This window comes from Hemitrygon akajei, chromosome 18 (genome assembly GCF_048418815.1).
Source record: "Hemitrygon akajei chromosome 18, sHemAka1.3, whole genome shotgun sequence".
Taxonomy (NCBI): Eukaryota; Metazoa; Chordata; class Chondrichthyes; order Myliobatiformes; family Dasyatidae; genus Hemitrygon; species Hemitrygon akajei.
The window spans coordinates 19757583-19782192 of NC_133141.1; the positions used below are offsets into that span (position 1 = coordinate 19757583).

Consider the following 24610-nt stretch of genomic DNA (forward strand, 5'->3'; position numbering starts at 1 on the left):
ATTCAGAATGCCGGTCCAGATATTTTGTACTATTTCCTTTGCGGCCGATGAGGACGAGGAGAAGAAAAGAGAGCAGAGTTTCGAGCAGTTTTCCGAGGAAGAAGAGGAAGATGATGAGGAGGAGGGGGAGCAGCCACCGAGCGCCGTCAGCTTCGCGGGCAGCACCACCCTGCACGGGATGAACCACATCTTCGTGGAGGGAGGCTGCGGGGTGCGCCAGGTGCTCTGGGGCTGCGCCTTCCTCTCCTCCCTGGCTATTTTCCTCTACCAAGTGATGGACCGAGTCATGTATTACCTGGAGTACCATCACATCACGGTTCTCGACGAGATCGACAGTCACTTCATGTACTTCCCGGCCGTGACCCTATGCAACTTTAACCGATTCAGGCGCTCCAAGATCACTTATGCCGACCTCGAGCGCATCGGCCCGCTCATAGGCTACACTAAAGACATGGATGTCGGCTTCCAACTCGCCCAGTCCGGCGACAACGACAACTCTCTGCTCAGCATGTACGAACTGTTCAACAGGACCAGCCATCGGCTGGAGGATATGCTAAAAGAATGCAAATACCGCGCGCAAGCATGCGGCCCGGAAAACTTTACTGTGGTAAGGTCGAGTTTTACCTGAGGGAGATATTTCCCGACGTGGCCGGGACTTCTAGAGCTGTCACTTTTAGTCTGTTGTCATGTGCACATGTCCAGTGAGATACAGGTGCAATGAAAGTTCAGTTTATTGTTATGTGCACAAGTATATATATATATATGCATATGTACAATAAAAATCTTGCAGCATCATTATAGGCACATAGCATCAACACAACATTCACATGAAAACATGAATTATAGAAGAAAACACAATTAAAAGAAAGGCAAGGTTCTTTCAGTACAAAGTATTCGAAGTATTATTGTGTTGCATACTAAGATAGTGATTAAAGTTGTGTGGGTCTATTCAAGAAACAAATGTTCGTAGGAAAGTAGCTGTTCTTGAACCTGGTGGTGTGGGACTTCAGGCTTATGTAGTTCCTGCCTGATGGTAGCGCTGAGAAAATGGCATAGCTGTTGGGTGTGCTTTATGATAGATATTGCTTTCTTGAAGCAACACCTCATGAAGATGGTGGGGAGGGATGTGCCAGTGATGTATTGGGCTCAGTCTACTACACAGCAGCTTCTTGCACACATTTGAATTGCCGTATCAGACCAAGATGCAACCAGCCTGCTATTTTCAACAGCATCCCTGCTACATAGACAACACACAGAACATACATATTTTGTGCATAAATTAAACAAGTTGGTGGAGGGGGGATGCTGCACAAACAACACATTAGGCAATCACCTCTTGCACCACCATGAATTTCAGTTGTCTTTGCTTTTGTGCCATAAACTTGTTCACTGTATGGTACTTCTGCCCTCTGTGTTGTCTGTACTTTTGTGAGTGTGATGCTGCTACAAGCAAACTTGTCCATTTTACCTCTACCTCACCGTACTTGTGCACATGACAATAAACTTGACGTTAGTGCAAAAACCAACATGGTCTGAGACAAGTCTGTGGAAGTACAAGTGGTTGCCCGGAGTGTTCCATTGCTGAGGTATGGCTAGGGTGGTGCAGGTCAGTTCAAGAACCTGATGGTTGTGGGAAAGTAGCTGTTCCCAAACCTGTTGGTGTGGGACTTCAGGTTCCTGAACCTCTTGCCTGATGGCAGCTGTGAGAGGATGCCATGGCCTGGATGGTGGGGATTCTTGATCAATGCAGTGCCTGCTGTAAATATTGTCAATGGTGGGAAGAGATGGACTTGTCTGATTCCACTGCACTCTGCAGCCTCTTGCACTCCTGTCTGACTTGTCGCCTCTTCTTGAGGCGTGAGCATAACTTACAGAGCCTCCCAAACTTTTGGTAATTAGTTTATTGTTGCCACCTGTACATATAGTGTGAAGCTTTTGTTTATGTACCATCCAGACAGATCACACCATACGCAAGTACGTCGAGATGGTAAAAGCGAAAACAAAATGCAGAATATAGTGTTCCAGTCACAGAGTGTGCTGCAGGTAGACAAATAAAGTGCAAGGGCAACAATGCAGTAGATGGGCAGATCAAAAATTCATTGTATGAGAAGAATTATCCATTGTTCAGTGGGTCGTTGTCTTTTAGCCTGGTGATGCATGTTTTCAAGCTTTTGTATCTTCTGCCTGGGGAGGTGGAGATAAAGAGTAGGCGTGAATGGTCTTTGATTACAATGGTCGCTTTCCCAAGGCAGCTGGAAGTGTAGATAGCAGTGGAAGGGTGGTTGGCTTGTGCGATGGATTCGACTGTGTTCACAACTCTCTGCAATCTCTTGTGGTCTTGGGCGAAGCAATTGCCCTACCAAGTTGTGATGTATCTGGATAGAATGCTTTCTATGATGCATCTGTAAAAATTGGTGAGAGTCAACGGAGACATGATAAATTTTTGTTGTGAGCGATGGATTCGACTGTGTTCACAACTCTCTGCAATCTCTTGTGGTCTTGGGCGAAGCAATTGCCCTACCAAGTTGTGATGTATCTGGATAGAATGCTTTCTATGATGCATCTGTAAAAATTGGTGAGAGTCAACGGAGACATGATAAATTTTTGTTGTGAAATGTGACGGGTTTTTACCCTTCCCCACTTCATTTATATAATGAACTTTAAAAAAGAAATAGTGACCCTCTTAAATTTATTACCTCCCATTCCCCCCTCTAATTTGACAAACTGAGATTCCCTTCTATTGGGATGTAATTTCAACTTATTTTCAAAAACAAGTTTTGAGTCAGGTGGATGGCAGGTGCCCCTGTACTACAGCTCAGTGGGTTCTTAATAACTAGGTTTTCCTCTGATCCCCACAACAGCTGATTTGTGAACTGCAAGATCCCACATTGCAATAGTGAGAGTATTTGAGTCAAGTACAATAACATTTAAAAAACACTTGGATAGATACGTAGATAGGAAAAGCTTAGTTGCATATGGGCCAAACACAGACAAACAGGACTAGACAAGCATCTTGGTGCACATGGACGAGTTGGGCTGAAGGACCTGTTTCTGTGCTGTATTGTGTTATGGCTCTGAAGCAGAGGGTCCCAACCTTTCTTATGCCAGGACTGATACCATTAAGGGCGGGATCCATGGACCCCAGGTTGGGAACCCCTGCTCTAAAGTGGCCTGTTTTAATATTTTGACTGCGTGTGGAAAATAATTGGCCTGAGGGCAGTTTAGGGACACCTCTAACACTTGAAAACAGCAAATACCAGAAATATTCAGTGGGTCTGGTGGAGAGAGAAACGGTTAATATTTCTGGTCTGTGAGCCTTCGTCAGAACTGGGAGAGCGAACGGCTCACAGACTTGAAATGTTGACTGTTCCTTTTTTTCATAGATGCTGCCTAACCTGCTGAGGGCTTCTAGCATATGCTATTTTTGTTTCAGATTTCCAGCATCTGCATCTTTTAAAGTTCTTTCAAATAGTGCCATGTTATATGACTTGAGAGAGCCGAGGGAGCCTTGGGTTAAGAGCTCCAGTATAAATGTCATCTCCAGCAGCGTGGCACTGGAGTGTCAGCATTGATTATGTGAGGCAGAGCTTTTGATCATTGGGTCCCTCTAGAGTGCCTGCCTGCTTTGTCCCAATTAAACTCTTTCAATTTCTTTAGCTCAGCTGATCACCAGGGCCAGATGACTACTGCTCATTTGAACTTCTGCTTATTTGTGACTTATCCTAGGTGACTGATCTGATGGTATGGGAAGCAATAGATGTGCAAACATATTCCTTTTAGTCAGTAGCTTGTTCTGAGTGAAAAGGTCATGAGATCAATACTTTGAAGATTTGAGCTCATAGTCCAGGTTGATTCTCTAGTGCAGTGCTGAGGGGCTGTGGCTGCCTTTTCAGACCAGGCAAACTACAAACTCTTCAGAGTTAATGGTAAAAGATCCCATGGTTTAATTTTTGAACGCAAGCAGGGGAGTTTCCCTGTATCTCTGGTAATGACTTGCTCGCAACCAATATTGTAGTTGTTATTACCTTGCAGTTGTGAGAGCTTGCCCTGTGCAAACGGACCATATTTCCTAATTAACGGTGAATAAACTTGAAAATTATTTTGGGATATTCTGAAAAGGACATGAATGATGCTATGGAAATTTTTTGTTTGCACGCCATTAGTCCCCATTCTTTAACTTTTAACTGTTACAATGATCTCTCTATTTGCTTTGCTCCTCTGAGAATTTGTTATGCCGATAGCTAATCATCTTTATTTTTGTGACTACCTGGATGTATGGTCAGTTTCAATAGCAGCATTCGACCCGAAGTCCCTACAGAGGACTGTGAGAATGGTTGAGAGGATCATAGGGCTCTCCCTACTATCCATCTATCAGGAGCGCTGCGTATTATCAAGGATCCCACCCATCCATCAAGCATCTTTGATTTTCTACCATCAGGCAGGAGACTCCGATGCATTTAAAAACAGGAACAGTCAGGATGGGAAACAGCTTCTTCCCTCAGGCCATTAGGCTTCTGAACTCCCTGACACATCCCATTCAAAGTGTCACCAGTTAATCTGTTCTGTACCTTATAGTATTTAAGTCATGCACATTTATGTGTAATTTATCTGTACATTTCATCCTTACATACACAATAACTTGTGCTTTACACCCTGGTTCGGAGAAACATTGTCTCGTTTCACTGTATACATGTATATAGTTAAATGACAATAGACTTGACTGGCTGAGGTACTACAGCCGAGCTGAGAAATTTGAGGCATTACTCATTACTACCTTAAAATGTCATGCCTTCTGCTTGGAAATATCATGGGTGCAAAAGTTCCTATTAATGGGGTATCGAGAATTTGGTGGGGTGAGAATTTGTCATGAGTTATTCCTGGTTTTTATCTTGGTCACAAGGAAGGGAATTTATCTTTGGTCACAAGGAAGGGGATTTAATCTTGTGACTGAACATTTGCTCTGGGGGCACCTGAACTGTTTCTGTGGAGCCCAGGGATATGCTGGGTGTGTAAACTACCAATATATAAGCACAGCCCAACTTCTTATGATTGTCTAAGAATAGAATAAGGACTCAAGTGATGGGAATCACCAACATTGGAGCCACGCAGGGAGCTGATCTCTTCGGGCTTGTGTTGTTCTCTGACATCCGTGAGGTGGCTGGAACCTGTGAGCTGGGTTCTATTAGTTGCAACTTGCTAATTCTAACTGGAAGAACAACTCGATCATCACATTTTTGTATAAAAAGTACTCGTGCGAATCATAAGTTGTGATGCTTTCACTGTGCTGACCACTTCTTGTCATATTGGTAACCACTAAGGAATTTGCTGACAGCGTATCACCTGTTAAGCTCCAGTCTCACATAACAAACATTTTGCCACCTCCTATAATGGCACCTTTGAAATCCTGCAGCTGCTTTAACTGTTAATAGGATGCCCATATATCTGGGGAATCTGGAATTTATTGTCCATTCCTGTTCATCCTTGGGGTGGTGCTGAGTTGCTTCCTTGAAGTACTGAATTTATTTTAAGGAATAACTGGCAGTGCCATTAGGTAGAGAGTTCCAGAATTTAGACCTTAAGATGATCAAAAAGTAACAACACATTTCCAGGCCAGGGTTTTACTGCTCCTGCCCTTCTAGTTGGTACAGGTCACAGGCTGGCAGCTGTTGACAGAGTAACCTTGGTGTTTTTTTTTACATGGTACTACCTCCAGCCACAATAGCCACCATTTCTTCCCCCCCCCCCCCCCCGCACACCCAGGATGCTGATAGTGGGGGAGTCTAGGACTAGAGGGTACAACCTCAGGATACATGGACATCCCTTTAGAAGAGAGGTAAGGAGGAATCTCTTTAGCCAGAGCATGATGAATCTGTGGAGGTCATTGCTACAGATGGCTGTGGAAGCCAAGATGCTGGGTATATTTAAAGCGGAGATTCTTGATTAGTAACAGCATTAAAGGTTATGAGCAAGCGAATGGGTTTGAGGGAAAATAAGTCAGTTTTGATCAAATGGCAGAGCAGTCTCTGGGCCAAATGGCTTAATTGGGCTCCTATGTCATTTGGTCTTAAGGAAACTTAGTGTACACTGCAGCCGTTCTGCCTGAGTGCTGGAGGGAATGACAGTTCACGATGGTGGATAAGACTCTAGTCAAGTTGTCTAGCTTTATGAATGCTGTTGCAGTTTCTCCCATGCCGTTGAAGAGTACTCTATCACACTCCTTTGTATTTATGTGGCTGGTTCAGTCAAGTTTCTGGCTAATGGTGACCTCCAGGATGTTTAGGATGGGACTCTTACTGATGGCTATGCCATAGAAAGGAAGCTGGTTGGATTTGTTGGAGCTGGTAATTGCCTGGCACTTGAGAAATATGAATGTTACTTTTTCTCAATCTATAAGAATAGATGCTTTTACGATACAAAGTATAAGCACATGATTGGGCATTCAGTTCAAATCAAACCACTTTACTACAAAATCACTGTCTAATAAAAACAATATTCGGTACAAATAGCTTCAGCAGAGGAGAGGACACTCAGGATGGTTACACTTCGGAATTAGAAGCAGGGAAGGCATACAGTCCCTTGAGGCACAGGATGAGCCTTTCAATATCACTGTCCTGCCTGATCCCCATCATTTTCGCTCCCTTTTATTGTCCACAAAATATTTCAGTGATCGTGCATCTATACCCTAAGGGATAGAGAATCCCAAAGATTCAGGACCCTTTGAGAGAAGAAATTTCTCAGCTCAATTTTAAATATCTGACACCCCCACCCCCGCTCCCCATATCTTGGGACAGCTCCCTTGTCTGGATTATCCAGCCAGAGGAAAGAGCTTCTTGGCATCCATCCAAAAAGCTGGAGGAACTCAGCAGTTCAGGCAGCGTCTGTGGTGGGAAATGGACAGTTGATGTTTTGGGTTAAGATCATTCATCCTTCCAGGTGAAGTGCCTCAACTCAAAATGTCAGCAATTCCTTCAAACCCTTCCCCGCCCCTCACCACAGATGCTGCCTGACCCACTGAGTTCATTTTACTTTTGTGTGTCGCTCCAGATTCCAGAATCTGAAATCTCGTCTCCTCGGCATCCATCTTGTTGATCCCCATCAGAATTTTTTTGTCTCAATGCAATCATCTTTTTTTTCTTCTAAATTCTAGTGTCAATCTACATTGGATAGCTCTTTGAAAGTGCTTACATGGGCCAAATAGCCTTTCTGTGTTGTGCCATACTTTGACTGTGATCTCTCCTTCAGAGGATGCTCACCTTCTTCCAAGGATGAAGCGTAAATCTTTGATATGACTTCCTCCTTTAAGTTTCCTGTTTCTCATGTACGTTTCTCCATCCTGCCTTGTTGTTTTTCACCCCTCCCCACCCATCAGCTACCAGTGTTACTTTGTTTAATGAAGTTTTCCCTTGTTGCTTGAACAGCTGTGAGCTCCGCTACACTTGGTTGCTATAAAAAGCAGTAGGCCTGTCTCAACTGAAAACATGCTGCCAGCCTGCAGAATATATTGCTGACAAGTAATATTGGCTTGTTGTCACCCATGAGTGCTTGTGGCAGATCTGGTTAGTGACGATCTGGTTAAGTACCGATTCCATTCTAAAGGAAATAAACTTGTTTGCCAATTTATTAAGTACATTAGCAAGTTAATGCAGATACCTAATTGGCCAATCATTTGGCAGCAACTTAATGGAAAAGCATGCCAACATAGTCAGGAGGTTCAGTTGTCAATTAGATCAAACCTCAGAATGGGGAAGAACCATAGAACACTACAGCACAGTACAGGCCCTTCAGCCCTCCATGTTCTGCTGACCCATATAATCCTTTTTTTTAAAAAAAGTACTAAACCCACACTACCCCATAACCCTCCATTTTTCTTTCATCCATGTGCCTGTCCAAGAGGCTCTTAAATACCCCTAATGTTTTAGCCTCCACCACCATCCCTGGCAAGTCATTCCAGGCACTCACAACCCTCTGTGTAAAAGAAAAAAACTTACCCCTAATGTCTCCCCTAAACTTCCCTCCCTTAATTTTGTACATATGCCCTCTGGTGTTTGCTATTGGTGCCCTAGGAAACAGATACCGACTATTCACCCTATCTATGCCTCTCATAATCTTGTAGACCTCTATCAAGTCCCCTCTCATTCTTCTACGCTCCAAAGAGAAAAGTCCCAGCTCTGCTAACCTTGCTTCATATGACTTGTTCTCCAAACCAGGCAACATCCTGGTAAATCTCCTCTGCACCCTCTCCATAGCTTCCACATCCTTCCTATAATGAGGTGACCAGAATTGAACACAATACTCCAAGTGCGGTCTCACCAGAGATTTGTAGAGTTGAAGAGATTTGTTTTGATTAGATTAAATTAGATTTGAAGAAATGTGATCTAAATGACTTTGACTGTAGAATGATTGTTGTTGCCATACAGGGTGGTTTGAGTATCTCAAACTGCTGTTTTCCTGGGATTTTTCACACACAAGTCTCTAGAGTTTACAGAGTTGGTACAAAAAACATCCAGTAAGCATTTCTGTGGGTGAAAGCACCTCATTAATGAGAAGGGTCAGAGCAGACTAACCAAACTGTTTCAAGCTGACAGGAAGACTACCGTAACTCAGATAACCACGTTACAACAGTGGTGTGCAGAAGAGCATCTCTGAATGTACAACACATTGAACCTTGAAGTGGATGGGCTACAGCAGCAGAAGACCATGAACATGCACTCAGTAGCCACTTTAGGAGCTACCCAATGAAGTGGCCCCTGAGTGTATTTCCTGGCTATGTCAAGAGAAGTTGTTATTCCTTGGTGTTTTTGCATGTTCTTCTGGACAAAAAGGATGAAAGAATTGGCATGTCATGGTCTCCTAATTCCCCCATCAAATAATTACTTTGAGGCTGGATGCTTTTTCTTCTGGATGACCCCAAAGGCTTTGTGCCATTTTCCATTGCCTGGTATTTGACTGGCACCAGCAGAAATGCTGCAATAGGGCACCTTGGAGGCAATTTCAGATGAGGCAACATCTAATGTAAATTACTTCTCGTGTAGTGGGTGGTAGGGGAATGGGCACGTGAAAGAGAATGGTGTAGGGGACATTGTGTCCTTTTGTTTATTGTAGCTCAGTTATTGTGGCAGCATGTGGTCGTGCACAGCCTCTGGCATGTTCTTGGAGCAATTGAGGAACAAGTGGCTCTCATTCTCCTCCTATAGATAATGGGTACTCTATCGTAGTGTGGACAAGTGGCAATGCAAGTAAACCCCACCACCTCGGACCAGGCTGCAGTGCAGGAAGAATTCATTGGAGGTTTAAGGTAAGAAACTCCAAATAAACTCTACTCTGCAGAGCCCAGCAGCAGCAACTTTTCCCTTTCCACTCTGTTGAAATAGGATGAGAACCAGCAGGTCCTTTGCTGTAGGTTCTTCTGCTTGTAAATGCACTTTCAATGCCAAGAGAAATCCTCCCATTCTACCCATCCTGACCTTGAGTCCTTTGGCTCAGCATGGACTCTTGTGATAAACTGGCCCATTTCTCTTTTTAGCAGGTCACGTGTCTGTACTTGTTCTTCTTGCAGGAGAATATAGGACCTTGCAGGTAAGTGGTCTGGCTCTGTGCACTAATGATAATGAAGGGGGCAGCCATCCATTTAACTGGCAGAGCAATGGCCAGGCTAGAGGCCAAGCACATCTGAGCCTTGGATATCTTCCTTTCATTTATATTTTACACTCATCATGGTGTGTTAGAGCTGAAACTTTCTTATTGCTTTCCCGTACAATATTCAGAATAACTTTTCTGACCTGTTGCAGGAAAGTACCAGATGTATTCAGCCTGACACCTTCAGTAACAAGAACCTCCATTTCATAACAGCAACATAGAACCAAATTTGATATCAAGCCCAAAGCAGTAGGACTTCAGGAGTTTGTTAAAAGAAGGTATAATAGGTAGAGCTTGGGTCCCAAGCAGTGGAAAGCACCATTACAATGGTTAATTAAAAATTGGGAATAAAGTTGGCGTGCAGAAGACCTAAATTGGGAGGGGGTGTGAAAAGAAGGGAGGTCACAGAGATATTTGAAAATGGGAATATGCTTTTGAAAATCTTAGTTTAAGAGGGGTTCAGTGTAGTTCAGCAAGGTGGGTGGTTGGCAAATAGGACATGGTTGGCAGGGTTTTGAATTACTTCAAGTTTGTGTAGAGTGAGTTTGGTCAGCCTGCAGTAGGTTGCATTAGTTGTCTAGGGAGTAGGAAGGGCATGTGTTGGTGCGTGGCCTAGTGGATAAAGCATCAGGTCTAGTGATCTGAAGGTCACTGGTTCGAGCCTCAGCTGAGGCAGCGCGTTGTGTCCTTGAGCATGGCATTTAACAACACATTGCTCTGCAATGACACCGGTGCCAAGCTGCTTGGGTCCTAGTGCCCTTCCCTTGTACTCTTCCCGGTGGCGTGAAGAGGGGAAGGCTTGCAGCATGGGCAACTGCCCATACAACCCTGCCCAGGCCTGTGCCCTGGAAACCTTCCAAGGCGCAAATCCATGGTCTCACGAGACTAATGGATGCCTTTTGCCTATTGAGGAAGGGCATAGTCGGTCTACTCTTTGAGGGGACTGCCTGGTCTGACGCTCTCATTGCAATGTATGTCAGATGAGTGCAGCCTCCGAGTAGTCACAGAGGCATTGAGTGGGAATGGGAGGAGGCCACAATGCAAAGCATTCTGGAAATTTGGACAGTGAACACTATTGTGAAGTACTGATAACATTGCTTATATTCCCTGTAACTCATTAATTTAATCAGAGGGAAAGGCAGTTTTGAACTTGGTGGTTGGCCAGGCTGTTAGCTGCAGCTATTGGTGTGGGCTTTGCATTTTCAAGGAACCATGGGCTCCTTAGCCATTTTTCTTTGGAGAGCTATGTCCGATTGAATCTGATGCTTGATCTAAGTTTGCATCCTTCCCACTGGTCTCCTCAGATACACTTCCATTATCGTTTTTATAAATGACATTCCTAGAAGAGTCACCACAATAGAGAGGTTCAAACATTGCTTCTGTAAAATTTTACAAATGCTGTGAAGTGTACATGCAGCTAAATGACACAATGAAAATCTTTGGTTGAAAGAAATTTGGGAGTCCTTAGAATACTGCTTGAAATGGCTGCCATCTGGCTTGCATCATCCACAATTTGTAGGCTCACCAGAATCTGCTGATAACTACATGAGCAGAGGCAAAAATTATCTTGGCGATCTTCACCAAGACATTTGTTAAATCTCACGCCACCTATAAATTTCAACAAAATGAGAGTAGCTTGGTTTAGCATATCTGTTCTCCACATTAGTTCTGTCCAGCTACCTCCCTGTCCTTAGACGTAAACGGAATAATAACTGAGATGAAAATCATTCCCAGAATTTCCTGATTAAAATATCAACTAAATTTTAACACTTTACAACTAACTAGATAACAATCCAGTAAAGGTGGAAGCCAGCATTATTGAAGTCACTTTAGTAAGAAACAAAACTTGCTGCAATACAGAAGGAGGCTATTCAGCCCATTTGGTCTATGCTGTCCACCAGCGGAGTCCACTTATCTGTCCACTTTCCTGTACTTCTGCATCTTATTTTCTCAACTCCCTATTAATATTTTTTTGCCATTTGCACATACTTAGGGGTATGAATAGTAGCAGGTTAATCTGAATTTTGTCTGATAGAGGAACAGGAGTGTGATTCGGCTCCTGTCACTTGTTAGACCCTGACCTTGTGCATTATGTCAGCAGGAGTCTGTGAATAAACATTTCATCTCTATTGGGAGACATTCCTGGAAGTGCCGTCAACAGCCCTGCTCCACGTTTCTTGCTCAACGTCTGTCTGGTGCTGCATTTTCCTGTACCCAATTGGAAAGCTACTTCATTGGTTGATATGGTTGTCTGTCAAATAATCTTTAATCGTGGTTCTGATATTTTGTTGGTGCTAATGGTTAAGTGTATAAAATCATGAGGAACATCGATGGATGCATTCCCAGAGTTGGTATCAGGAACAAGCGAGCATACAGCAGGTTTAAGGTGAGAGGGGAAAGAAAGAATGAACAGGAACTTGCACATCTTTTTTTAAATATACAATACACGTGTCAAATGAGCTGGCAGAGGAAGTGGTTGAGATGGGTAAAATAGCATCTTTTAAAGGACACTGAGTGGAGATGCATCTCTACCAAAGTAGGTATAAGGCGCTCCTTCCCTCTGCGAGTCTGCAAGTTGTCCTTGAGCAAGGTGTAGCACCTGCTTAGACCCCCCCCCCCCACCCACCCATCATGGTCACGCAAAGCCATGGGAGCAGGTGGTGGATGGTGTATGAGCAGCTGGTGCATAGCACAGTTCCTAATTATGCGACCTCAGATGCCAGGCAGGCGATCTCTGAAGAGTATTGATAATGGCTGGGGTCACTCATCTTGTAAAGACACTGGCCAGAAGAAGGCAATGGCAAACCACTTCTGTAGAAAAATTTGCCAAGAACAGTCATGGTCATTGAAAGACCATGATCATCCATGTCACATGACGTGACACACAGCAGAGAAAATAGAAAAGTTTTAGAGAGATATGGGCCAAATGCTGGCAAATGGGACTAGCTTGGATGGGCATCTTGATTGGCATGGATGGACCAGTTGGGCTGAATGTTCTGTTTTCATACTGTATGACTCTGATAATATTAAAATGTTGTCATGTTCCTGTGTCTATTGGTGTTGAAGTGAATTGTCTTTAATTCCCAACAATCACAGGGCAGCTCTGGAGTGTTAGCAAAATGAAAGCTAGGAAATGACCCTATATGATTATGCTCGAAAGAGTAATGTTTGCAAGGGGTAAACTAGGTCCTTCATTCTTTTCAGACTTCCTATTATTTTCTCTCTCAGCACTGCAGTGGAGCATCAGCCTCAATTATGAGTCCAAGTCAGCCGCAATGTGCTGAATCCAATATTAGCCAACTGAGTTGAGATAGATTACACAGGCTGCAATTCACCACGGAATCACAGTGACCTACAGCATTTCATCATGCGTAACCATATTTATGGCTTCAATCCATACTCAATCTGATGAGTTTAAGTGAAAATTGGATGCCTGTGAGAGAATGGGGAAGTAGAAAGATGTCCAGAAAGTCTGAGATGCAAGAGTCCAGTCCTGATGTAAGGTCTTTACCCAAAAATTCAGCAATTCCTCCCACCACCCATAAATGCTGCTTGACATACTGACAATCTTTCTGCAGCAGATTGTTTGTTGCTCCAGAAAATCTGAGATTGGGTAGATGGAATGCAAGGAGCATTTGATATTTGGCTCATCTCTGAGGTTTGAGAGAGTTTTGATTTAGATGATTTTTTTTGTTGTAAATGTCTCGTAGTTACAAGGAATGGATCACTGTCAGCTTTCTGAATTAATATAACATGAATTATCTTCAATGAGGGCCCATTGCATTTACTCTATTGTGGAGAGGGGGATGATTCTGCTACTCCGTCAAGGATTTCCAACTTCCCATCTTCTGATCTGCTAAATGCAGTTGGATTTTAAAACCAAGACATCGGGGTAAGGAGTCAGTGCACTGCACCTTGGAAGCTAGCATTTAACGTTTTCCAGGATATGATGCACTTGCTGGTTTTTTTAAAGTACTTTATATTTGCAGCAATAGCATACAAAATGGCATTGAGGAAATCAATGGAGAGAAACCTGGGAAGGTGACTGAAGGCTTTGTCAGCAGTGTGGAAGCCAGGAGGACTTTAGTAAGAGGCAACAAGGGGGGAATGATAGGTTTGGGAAGAGATTGGGAGACATAATGACTGGGAGATTAGCAAACACACAAAAACACTGTAGGTTAGGAGAACAGGGCGTGTTTTCAGTGCAATCAATCCTAACATTAATAAATATTGAACATTAATATGAAGAATTTTATTAACTAATACTTTGACGCTGATGAGAAAGACACTTAATCTCTTTGCATAATTAAGTGTAAAAGTAATTTGTTTAAAGGAAAGCAATTTGGTTATAATTTGTGGAGGTTGTAGGTACTGAGCTATTTCAGTCTTTGATCTTGGATTTCTAAACTAGACTTTCAGAAATGTGAAGTGATTAAATAAAGTTTATAAAATGAATGGTGTTGAGAAGGCAGTGTGGTCCTAAAACATCAAGAATTTATCTTGTGTGCAACAGAATTTAGTTGAGGAAACTACATCTGGAAACTTGTCGCACGTTTGTCAATGGGTTCCAGGTCCTTGGTGCACGTGGCACACTGACGTACAAAAGTACCCAGTCACACGTGGTGCACCAAGGAGCATACAATACACAATTTGATGCCACTTCCACAGATTTCACTTGAGCTCCTGTAGCCTTCGAGCAGTATGCACTACTCACACAGGCCTGAATACGGAAGACTTTTTTAGCCCATGTCCTGATATAGTGGCTTGTTTGTCAAAATGCTGCTGTTTCCTCAGCCTGACAAGTAGGTAGGCCCCGCCTGTTGGGTCAGACATTTTTCTTCCCCCTCAGATGTTTAACTGACAGTTCTAGTTATACTTCAAGTTCTGGAGTGGGCTGAGAGTTTTGAGGCATTGCTAGTGGTGGCCACATGGGTCCATTTAGCATGAAGGTAATTCATGGTTCTTTGTAAAGGACTCCATACCGTAGCTTAGTATATAAAACAAAAAAATTCATAAAGCTTGATAAAATTTTGCTTTTATTGATAAAGCAATTTGAGGGTATGTTGCAGATTCAGATTTACCACGCATACGTCAAAACATACAGTGAAATGTGCCATTTGCTCTACGAATCAACGCACCCAAACATGTGCTGGGGACATCCTCAAAGTGTCACCACACATTCCAGCACCGACGTAACACGCCTGCAATGTTCAGCAGAGCAGAACAGAACAGCAGCAAAACAACCCCCTTTCCCACCCCTCACACAGACATGCCCTCCAACCCCAAGGCAGGCTGCCTCCAGTGCTTGGCCCTAGACTTGCAGACTCTGGGCCTTCAACCTCCAGTCCCTGATCAGCCTCTACCTCTGGACTCGCTGACTTCAATCTTAGATCTTTTCTCTCAGTCTCATGTTTGATTATTTCCAAGGAGTCACAATCTTTGAACCACAGTATTTGCTCAATAATAAATTCTATTGATGGTGTCACATATTCCCAAGATGGATGTCTGGGCAAATCATTGAGCAAGCATGAACTGTCACCTTGTCCTCTTCCTAGTGGCGGTTTCTAATTCATTGATTTGAATTGTTCTGTTCTCTGAGTTAGAACCAGATGTGCTAAAGCTTGGGATTATTGGGCAGAGGGGTGGCGGTGTACAGTGGTGAAGATTTGCTCTTCCCCTGTGTAAGATTTGCTTCTCAATATTCCATTGACATTATTCGATCTAAGCCATTAACAGAATTAAAGCTATACTATTGAACCAGTGGATTAGCGGTGTGAGTGAGCAGTGCCTCAGCCAAAAGAAATTAAGAAAAAGATGAGCAATGTTCACATTCATGAAACGTGTGAAGAAATAGACTGATTTTGCTGTTGGGATTCAGTTTCTGAAGTGTTAGAAACAAAGTAAAGCTTGCTTGTTTCAAACTTGCTTGGCTAATGAGCTAGATTGTAATTTTACCTTGCATCTACGTGTAACAGCCCACCTCATTATTCCAATTCTGCATCATTTCCCCTAAGAAGCCGATGTTCTGTTATGTGGTTATGCAACTGCTGAAACAATTATCACCCAGATGCAGTTTTAGATGCTTTTCTTGACCTTAATTAGCATTCAAACTGGTGACCAGGCACTGGATAAAAATAGCACTTTTCCAATTTTGTCTACATTTTGCTCATGTTGGCAAATGCCGGTTTGCCAGATATGTAACTCCAAATGAAAATCAAAGAATTACAGATGCTATAAGAATTAAATTTAAAAAAAACAACAGTTCTGGAAACACCCAGCAGGTCAGGCAGCATCTGTGGAAAGAGAAACAGTTAATGGTTTGGTCCAAAATCCTTTGTCAGATGAAGGACCCCAATCTTAAAATATTCATAATTTAACTGATTATGAACAAAAGGACATTATTTCTGCTTTCTCTCTTGCTGACCTCATCCTGCCCCAATTACAGGTCCAATGGTAAACTTCTCATCCACCCATGTGTCTGGACACTGCATAGTGGCAGCCATTCTTGACCACCCAGCATACCACAAAACTGCCGTCATTCGTCATCCAAGTATACAAACATACCAGCAAGGGGTCACTAGGATTCACATCTAAGGCAGATTCCTGGTTAACCCAACGTTAGAGTTCCACTCCTGCCATGGCTAAGTTGACCTTACTCGGCATCAATGAAATGGCTGACCTTGAGAGTTTCTCAGGCATTAAGTGAACGGGTTGATATCAGGTTCACTGTCCTCTGGTGGTTGCATGTACTATGTTTAGTTGCCTTCAAGGTCTTGCAGAGCAAAGTTGGCAAATGGAATTCACAACTGACGTATGAGGTTGTCCACTTTGGAATCCATGCACATAAGATCATTAAAATGTCACCAACAGTGCAGAACATGTCAAGGTAATTTCATGCTGCCCCTTTTATTTTGAGAAGTGGGTACAATGAAGTTGAAACTGTGCTACAGCTCTATAGAGCCTATTTTGGATCACACCTGAAGCATTATGGGTAACTTTGGACATTTTAGAAATGGTATATTGGGGTGAAGGACATGAGTGGATTCGCCAGAATAATACATGGATAGCAAGGGTTCAAATCCTGAGCAGGAGCAACAATACAAATTACGATTATATTGTCTAGAAGTTAGAAGGTTAAGGATTGACTATAATTCTTGCTCCTGTGAATTAGCTTTAAACGTTTTGCAGTGTGAAAGGTTTCCTTAAAATGCAAACTGTTGTTTTGAGAGGAAACAGTGAGTGAATTTGCAGAGGCAGGATTTGCAGTGCCAAATTGGACACCACAATCTTGACTCTCGTGCCTTCAGTATACAGTCGATTAATGAATTAAGGGCTGATATCGATCACTATGTCCGCTCTGGTATATTTTGAAACTGGCTGCGTCAATACAGGAGTATTGTTTAGTCACTAATTGGATCCTGTGGTGAAAAGCAGAATGGAGTCACTGATTGATGGTAACAACCAGCAGTTATTTACTTTGGTAACTGCCACCTGAAGATTAATGGCTGCTGTGAGCAGGTGTGCAGGTCAGATGAGAAGGTAAGGAACACCTCTCGAGATTAGCATTGCACTGTGCAATTTCACATAAAGTGTACTACTTTCAGTATTTGCCCTCCTTCTCTCCCTCCCCCCCCCCAAAGAAGGCTGCAGAATCTTTCATATTTTTCATTCTCAGTGATGCTCTGCAACAATTCAAAGCACTTGCTTCAAATTTTTTAAGTCTTGCTGATGCCTTGTGGCATTCCACATTCAGATTAAGGAATGTGTATTGCTTTCAGTTTGTGGTAAGGGATAATTGGACCAAGGCAGGCAGTAGGAATCGTTTAACTCCCATTTTGAAGCAATCCATTCTGACCTTGTCATTATATTGTATTTGCTTTTTATAGTTTAAAAACTTTTTGCATCATTTTGAAAAAGCTGAAGCAGTTGCAGTTTAGAAGCTCAAAGGTCAAACTGCAGTGCTTGTTAGATCCTTAAATAAAGCACTATTAGGTTTGTCAAGCACTATTTATCTTTCATAAATCTGTACTGAGTCTGCATTATGATTTTTCCATGCAATTTTTGATTTCTTTAATATTAGATTTCAGCACTTTCGTGACAACTCATGGCTAACTGGTCTTCCGTCTCCTATATCTCTTAAGTAACAGAAACTGCGACCTTCTAGTTCACTTGCTCTGTTCATGATCCAGGAAGTTTTGAAACATTATCACTACTGCATTCACTATTTCTGAAGCCATCTCTTTTCGGAACTGACAATGTTCAAGCCATCAGGTCAAGTGGGTTTATTTTGAGTCCCATTAATCTCACCAGTACCAATTTCTTTACCAATTTTTTTTACAGTCGTTACGCTGTTGGTATTTAAAGCAGTAATGGTGGTGTCCAGGGCTTCTTTCATCATGTGAGTAGCTTCCTCGCGGTTTTCACTACTTAGTCATGCAAGTCCCGGGTGGAGACTCAGGAATACCATCACACTCATATGTAAAAGGATTCTTCATTGCTGTTTCTGTAACAATTTTGTTTTACTATTCAGGGTTGTTAGCCCTGTGCTGAACCCCCGAACCTGGAGGAATTTGCTTTACTAATATTTAATTTCATTCTCCTTTGAGTTTGTTTCTCCATTATTTCTGGCAAGTTTGCATCTCTGTGAAGACAGATACAAAATATTTACATAACATCTCAGCCACTTCCTTATTCTGCATTAGGATTTGTCCTGCCTCTCAATCCAAACATGCCACATTTACTCCACTCCTCTCTTCCTTTTTACCCTGTACTGATGTACCACGTTTAAAAAAAATCTCATTTTGAATTTCTTGCCAATTTGTTTTTGTCTTTGCTATCAATATTTTGTTTGGTTTCATTGGTTTTTAAAATTCTCCAAATCCTCTGATTGATCACCCTTGGCAATAATATAAGGGTCCATTAATTGAAAACTACTCCAGTCTTCTTAACAACAGGTGGATTCCATTTCTGATGTGTATTTTTATTTCTGGATAAAATATGCACTCTTATTGTTTATCAGACCATTCAACTGATTTATTTATTTATTTTACAATCTACCTTTGCCAGTCTGTTCATCGTATCAAAGGCTTTATTTAAGTCTTCAACTTAAGTTGCTCAACTGCAAAGTAAAATTCTATCACATTGTGATCATACTTGTAAGGTTCTTGACTGATTTTGTACAACAAGATTTAAAATACGCTGTTTCCTACTGGGTTGCATGAGATTTGTTCCAGGGATTCCTTGAGTTCTTTCTTCAACAGTTCAAAAATAGGCTCAGTTTGTGGGAGTGATTGTCCATGTTTTCAGATTGCCTAAAGCAATTGAAGATAACACTATTCTGTATTCTTGGAAATTTCATAAAACTTGAAGTATTTTGGGCAATCTTAAGTATTTATGACTGCATAAAATTACTCTGAGAGATTAAGACTAAGGCACTAAAAAATCATAATGTGTAGCCTTATTTTGATGGTTTCCATTGCTTGACCATCTAGCAAAAAAAAAACGAGCTTTTTAAGCAAGTTAAAGAATAGCTTTTGGTGTTTCCAGCATGTGTGTGAATATTTCAACCTGCTAAAAAGAGTTCAATATTTTTAACTTTTTTAACAAGAAGTGCAGTCTTGCTTACTTGGCAGGCAGCCATTTTACAATAGCTCCAGAGTTGAGCAAGGCTATATCTTCCTCAGTGCCACCACCTCATGAACATTTCAGATATTTTTGAGATCCCATGTGTGATGTCTTGAACTGCACTTACTGATATCACGTATTGATTAATCACACGTGCCTTTTGCTCTGCTTGCTTTTTCTCTCCCTCAACATTCAGGGTTTTATTGTTGGAAGCACTAGACGTACTTTTGTATTCTTCTCACTCCTGGAAGATGATAACCTTGGCCCTAACATTGTGGTTTTAAAAACAGACCCAGAAGATTTTAATTCCTTGAAGCATGCTTACTCATTCTTTTTTTCCTAAAATACAATAATGACTATTTCACAGCCAATGTACTGTTAATACAGGTTAGAAAGATGAAAGTAACATCCTTACAGATGGTGAGCGAATCCTACTATCTCCGGAGTGCTGCTTCCATAGAGCTCTGTGTCAACAAAGTTGCAAAGCAAGAAGGCTCTGAAAGCCTGTCTGTTCCTCCACAGTGATAAAACTGGACACAGCATTGGGCAGATGCACAATGCTGTCATTTGTATGAATGAGCTTGGCAGATTTCCTTGGTTTGCTGTAAAAAAAAAACAACACTAACTTGAAAAGGCAGGCAGTAATGTCCATTCTGGGGCATCTGGCCATCATCTATAATATGCATAGCAGTGGATGTGAGGAATGTGGTATTTCCTGACCAATGATGAATTGGCACCATCACTGGTAAGGCCATTTAGAAAAAAATGGGCAGCATGTCGTGAGCCTTGAGTTGAAATCTAACTTGGAACCTAAGTAGGTGTTGATGTAGAAATGTTCTCCAACAGCACCATACCTTTTGTGATGGAATGTGATTGAACTTTATTGGAACAATAAATGCAGAATGTGATAAGGTGCTTGCTACACTATTAAGAAGTTTCATAAAATTGCTTCCACATCTTTGATTTTGAGTTCATGTCCCACTGCAGAAACTTGAGAACAAATATAGGCTGCCACCTCATCATACGCTGAGGGAGTACTGCAGTGTTGGAGGTACACTCATTTGTGGAGATGCTCAGTTGAGACCTTGCCGACACTCTTGCCAAATATAAATGATCCCATAGCATTATTTTGAAGAACAGATGATGTCCTGACCAATGTTATCCTTCAAATCAAAAGCAGATAAACTGGTTGTTATTTTATTGCTGTTTTGAGGGAGCTTGATGTGGAAAATCTGGCTGCCAGAGTTTTAAACCACATTTCAAGAGTACCTAATTGTCTGTGAAGTGTTTTGAGGTGCCCTGGTAAGAATGTGAAAAGAGCAGTAGTAATGCAAAGCAACACACAAAATGCTGGAGGAACTCAGGTCAGGCAGCATCCATGGAAATGAATAAACAGTCGATCTTTAGGACCGAGAACTTTCTTCAAGACTGGAAAAGAAAGAGGAAGATGACAGAATGCAAAGGTAGGGGGAGGGGAAGGAGGACCATTTAGAAGGTGATAGGTGAAGCCAGATGGGTAGGAAAGGTAAAGGGCTGTAGAAGAAAAATTGTTAGGAGAAAGGGGGAGGGTGAGGGGCACCAGGGGGAGAAGGGGTAAGAGGTCAGAGTGAGAAATAGCAAAAGAGTGCAGGGGGAGGGGAATTTTTTTTACTGGAAGGAAAAATTGATATTTATGCCATCAACTTGGAGCACACACAAGCGGAATACAAGGTGTTGCTCCTCCACCCTGAATGTGGCTTCTTTGTGGCACAGGAGGAGGCCATGGACTGACATGTTGCAATGGGAATCGGAATTAAAATGTTGGGGTACTGGGAAGTTCTGTTTTTGGCAAATGAAGTGGAGGTGTTTGACAAAGCAGTCCCCTGATTTATGGCTAGCCTCACCATGCAGCAAGAGCATTGGATACAATAGACGACCCCAGCAGATTTGCAGGTGAAGTGATACCTCACCTGGAAGGACAGTTTGGGGGCCCTGAATGGAGGTGAAGGAGGAGGTGAATGGGCAGGTGTAGCACTTCTGCTGCTTGCAGGGATAAGTGTCGTGAGGGAGATTTGTGTGGAGAGGGACTAATAGACAAAGGATCATGGAGGGGACATTCCTCGTGGAGAGTGGGGGAGGTAAAGATGTGTTTGGTGGTAGGGTCCCTTTGGAGATGACATAAGTTGCAGAGAATGATGTGTTGAATGTGGAGGCTCATGAGGTGGTAGGTAAGGACAACTCTATTACTGTAGGCGGCAGGAAGAAATGCAAGTCTTTTGTTTATTCTGAGTGGAACTCCTATTATTTCTAAGGCCATGTATTAGCATATCTTTCTATGCACATTGTTTGTATGGGTTAAAGTCAACCAGATGTGAACTTGGGCAGATTCTGGTATTGTGTAAATGGGACCAGGTGAAGGGTAGTAGGGAGTCTGCTGTTGGGGTGGTCGGTCTGGCAGTGAATTGCATTAATGCTGTATTAATGATCTTTGTAAAGCCTCAATATCAGGAACATCCTTGCGTTGTCCTTGGTTTGAGGTGAGTGTGGTTCATCTGCAGGCTTGCATAAACTGATAATGAATCCAGTCATATCTTCTCACCTTCTATATACACAATTTCTGCTTTCTTTCTTATTAGCCTGTGCTTTATCCTTATTGAGTTGTGTGTAGAGCTGATCTGAACTTCCTGCTAACAATGCAATGTAAAAGCTTAAAATCAGCTCCCTTTATTAAATGGTGCCAACTGACTTTACTGTTTCTAACTGCCCAGTAGCACTATGGGAACACCTTCACCAGAAGTTCAACGTAGCCCACCACCACTTTCTTGGGCAATTGGGGATGAATTATAAATGCGGGCCTTGTCAGTGACACCCATATCTCAATATATGGAAGTATATTTTTAATAAAAACTCATCCTTCAATCATAGCAACTGAGGTAAAGTATGCTACGAGAAATTGAACCATTTGCATTCAGCTTTTGTATCCAAAATATACATTTAATATAAAATGTTCCCTTTTATCCATGGCAACTTTTTCAACAAAAGGATGTAACAAGTACTGTAGTTTGCCTGTTCTGTGGCTGCCATGGGGGAGTTCTTTGCACATTACTGTGCTGGGCATGGGAGAGTGACCACAGAAGCTGTGAGAGGTCCATGGTGGTGCCTTTCACATATTTGGGCCAATTTTATGAACTTATTTCAAGAAATCTGAGTGGGTTTTGGCACTGTATGCAGCACATTAAAAGTGGATGAACTGCAATTTCTAGGCATTAATGTCTCTGTATAATACTCAACTAGTAATATCTGTAGACACTGTCAACATTCCTGACTCAAGCAAGAAGAGTGATGCTGGCATGTAATGGCAGAGTACTTGAGTTGAATTAGTAAATTGCTTGGATCATAACCTGCAACTAATTCAAGCTATTGAGTCAGTACAGTACAGAAACAGCTCCTTTGGCCCATTGAGTCTGTACTGACCATGAATTAGAATCCGGTTTAATATCACTGGCATATGTTGTGAAATTTGTTGGCAGTACAAAGTAACAAATAGAAAAATGTGAATTACAGTAAGAACATATTAAATAGTTAAGTAAGCATTGCAAAAATAGATATAAAGTAGTGTTCATGGGTTCAATGTCCATTTAGAAATTGGATAGCAGGTGGGGGGGGGGGGGAAGAGGCTGTTCCTGAATCATAGAGTGTGTGCCTTCAGGCTCCTGTACCTCCTCCCTGATGGTAGAAATGAGTGCAAGGCATGATCTGGGTGATGGTGTCCATCATTAAGGACCCCCCACCTTTTTGACGCTTCCTTGAGGATGCCCTGGATACTAAAGCACCCATTTACACTAATCTCTTTCTTTTGTCTCCACATGCCCATCAACTGCCCCCGCAGATTCAACTCTACATACAGGTCAATTTACAGTGGCCTATTAATCCACCACCCCTCATGTCTTTGGGATATGGAAAAAAATCAGAGCACCAGGAAGAAACTTCCATGGTCACGGGCAATGTATAAATAGCACACAGTAGCACTGGAGGTCAGCATTGAACTTGGGTCTCTGGTGCTCTATCAGAAATTTGCACACATCTTTTTATATTCAAAATATGCTGTAAAACAGTTGTGCACATGTTCGGTCACACTAGACACAGTGAGGAGCACCATTCTCAGAATGTTTCACTCTCAGAGCCAATTAAATTTCACTTGGAGCTGATGCACTTTCCTCCTTGCTTGGCTGATCACTTCAATGCATAATTTAATAAAAATGAGACCTGTGATCTTGCCAAAGTTTCAAGAAAGACCCATGTGGATTTGGAATCTCTAACCAGAATGACGTTATTAGGGAATGTCACAATGTCTTCTGTGTTTATACTTTGTATAATGATGAGGTGCACCATAGAAAAGTCATCCTGGTAAAGGAAGCCATTTAGCTTGTTGTGTCCATTCTAACCAATAAAGAGCTACTTACTGAAACCTCACTTCTCTCTTACTCCATAGCTCTACAGGTTATTGTACAATACATCATGTTCACCCAGGTACTCTTTAAACATAATGAGTTCCACCAGCCTTTCTGCAGTGAGTAAAGGATCCCCACCATGCTCTCGATGGGGAAGAGGTACTTTTGGAACATAACACAGGGAGTGATGAATGCATAGCTGATATGTAAATTGTTTCATTTGTGCAAGCATTTTTGCAATATAAATCGCTTGGGTGAGTTTCCAGAGAGTCTTAAAACTTGGGAACTGCCAATATTTGGGTTTCCGTGTGTGTGTGTGTGTGGGGTGGGGGGGGGGGTACATTTTCAATTGTATGCCTCAATATCTGCAATCAAATATTTTTGGCATCTGCAAGTAACTAAAGAGCAGAACCAGAAAATGAGGTCTGATTAAGGTGGGGGGGGGGGGGGGGCACCCATACCATTTACCTGCCTTTCTCTATCCAATGCTAAGTGCACAGCCGCTGCATTTGAATATCTTTATTTCCATTTCTCTTTCAATGGTGTTGTTTCCTCATAATGATTTTGCCCCCTTTAGGCTTTTTTTTGCCCAATGAACGATATCTCACTCCTTACCTTGTATGATATAATTCATGAATAACATGTTATTAAACGGTTACAGTTTAGTGATAGTGTTGGTTGTACTCATTTTATTTGGTTGCCCATCCCTAATTGCCCTTGAAGATGATAGTAATCCACTTTCTTGAACCATTGCAGTCATTTTGGTTAAGTGCTTCCACAGTGCTGTTACGAAGGGAGGTCAAAGATTTAGACCCAGAGATGGTTATGGAACGGTGATGTATTTCCAAGTCAGGATGGTGTATGACTTCAAGGGGAATTGGTGATGATGTTCCTTTGCATCTGCTGCACTTATCTTATTG

General features: G+C 42.2%; 1 protein-coding gene across 2 annotated transcripts in view; it reads left to right on the plus strand.

Annotated features, from left to right (window-relative positions):
* The window catches only part of asic1b (acid-sensing (proton-gated) ion channel 1b), an 857627-nt gene that overhangs the window by 573305 nt on the left and 259712 nt on the right, over positions 1–24610 (plus strand). The window contains exon 1 of one of the 2 annotated variants that reach the window (XM_073071027.1): positions 8–607. The exons of the other annotated variant lie outside the window; for it this stretch is intronic. Within the exon in view, the coding sequence (XP_072927128.1) occupies positions 8–607 (600 nt within the window). Of the gene's footprint in view, positions 1–7; positions 608–24610 lie in introns of those variants that run through there. 2 annotated transcript variants of the gene reach the window in all.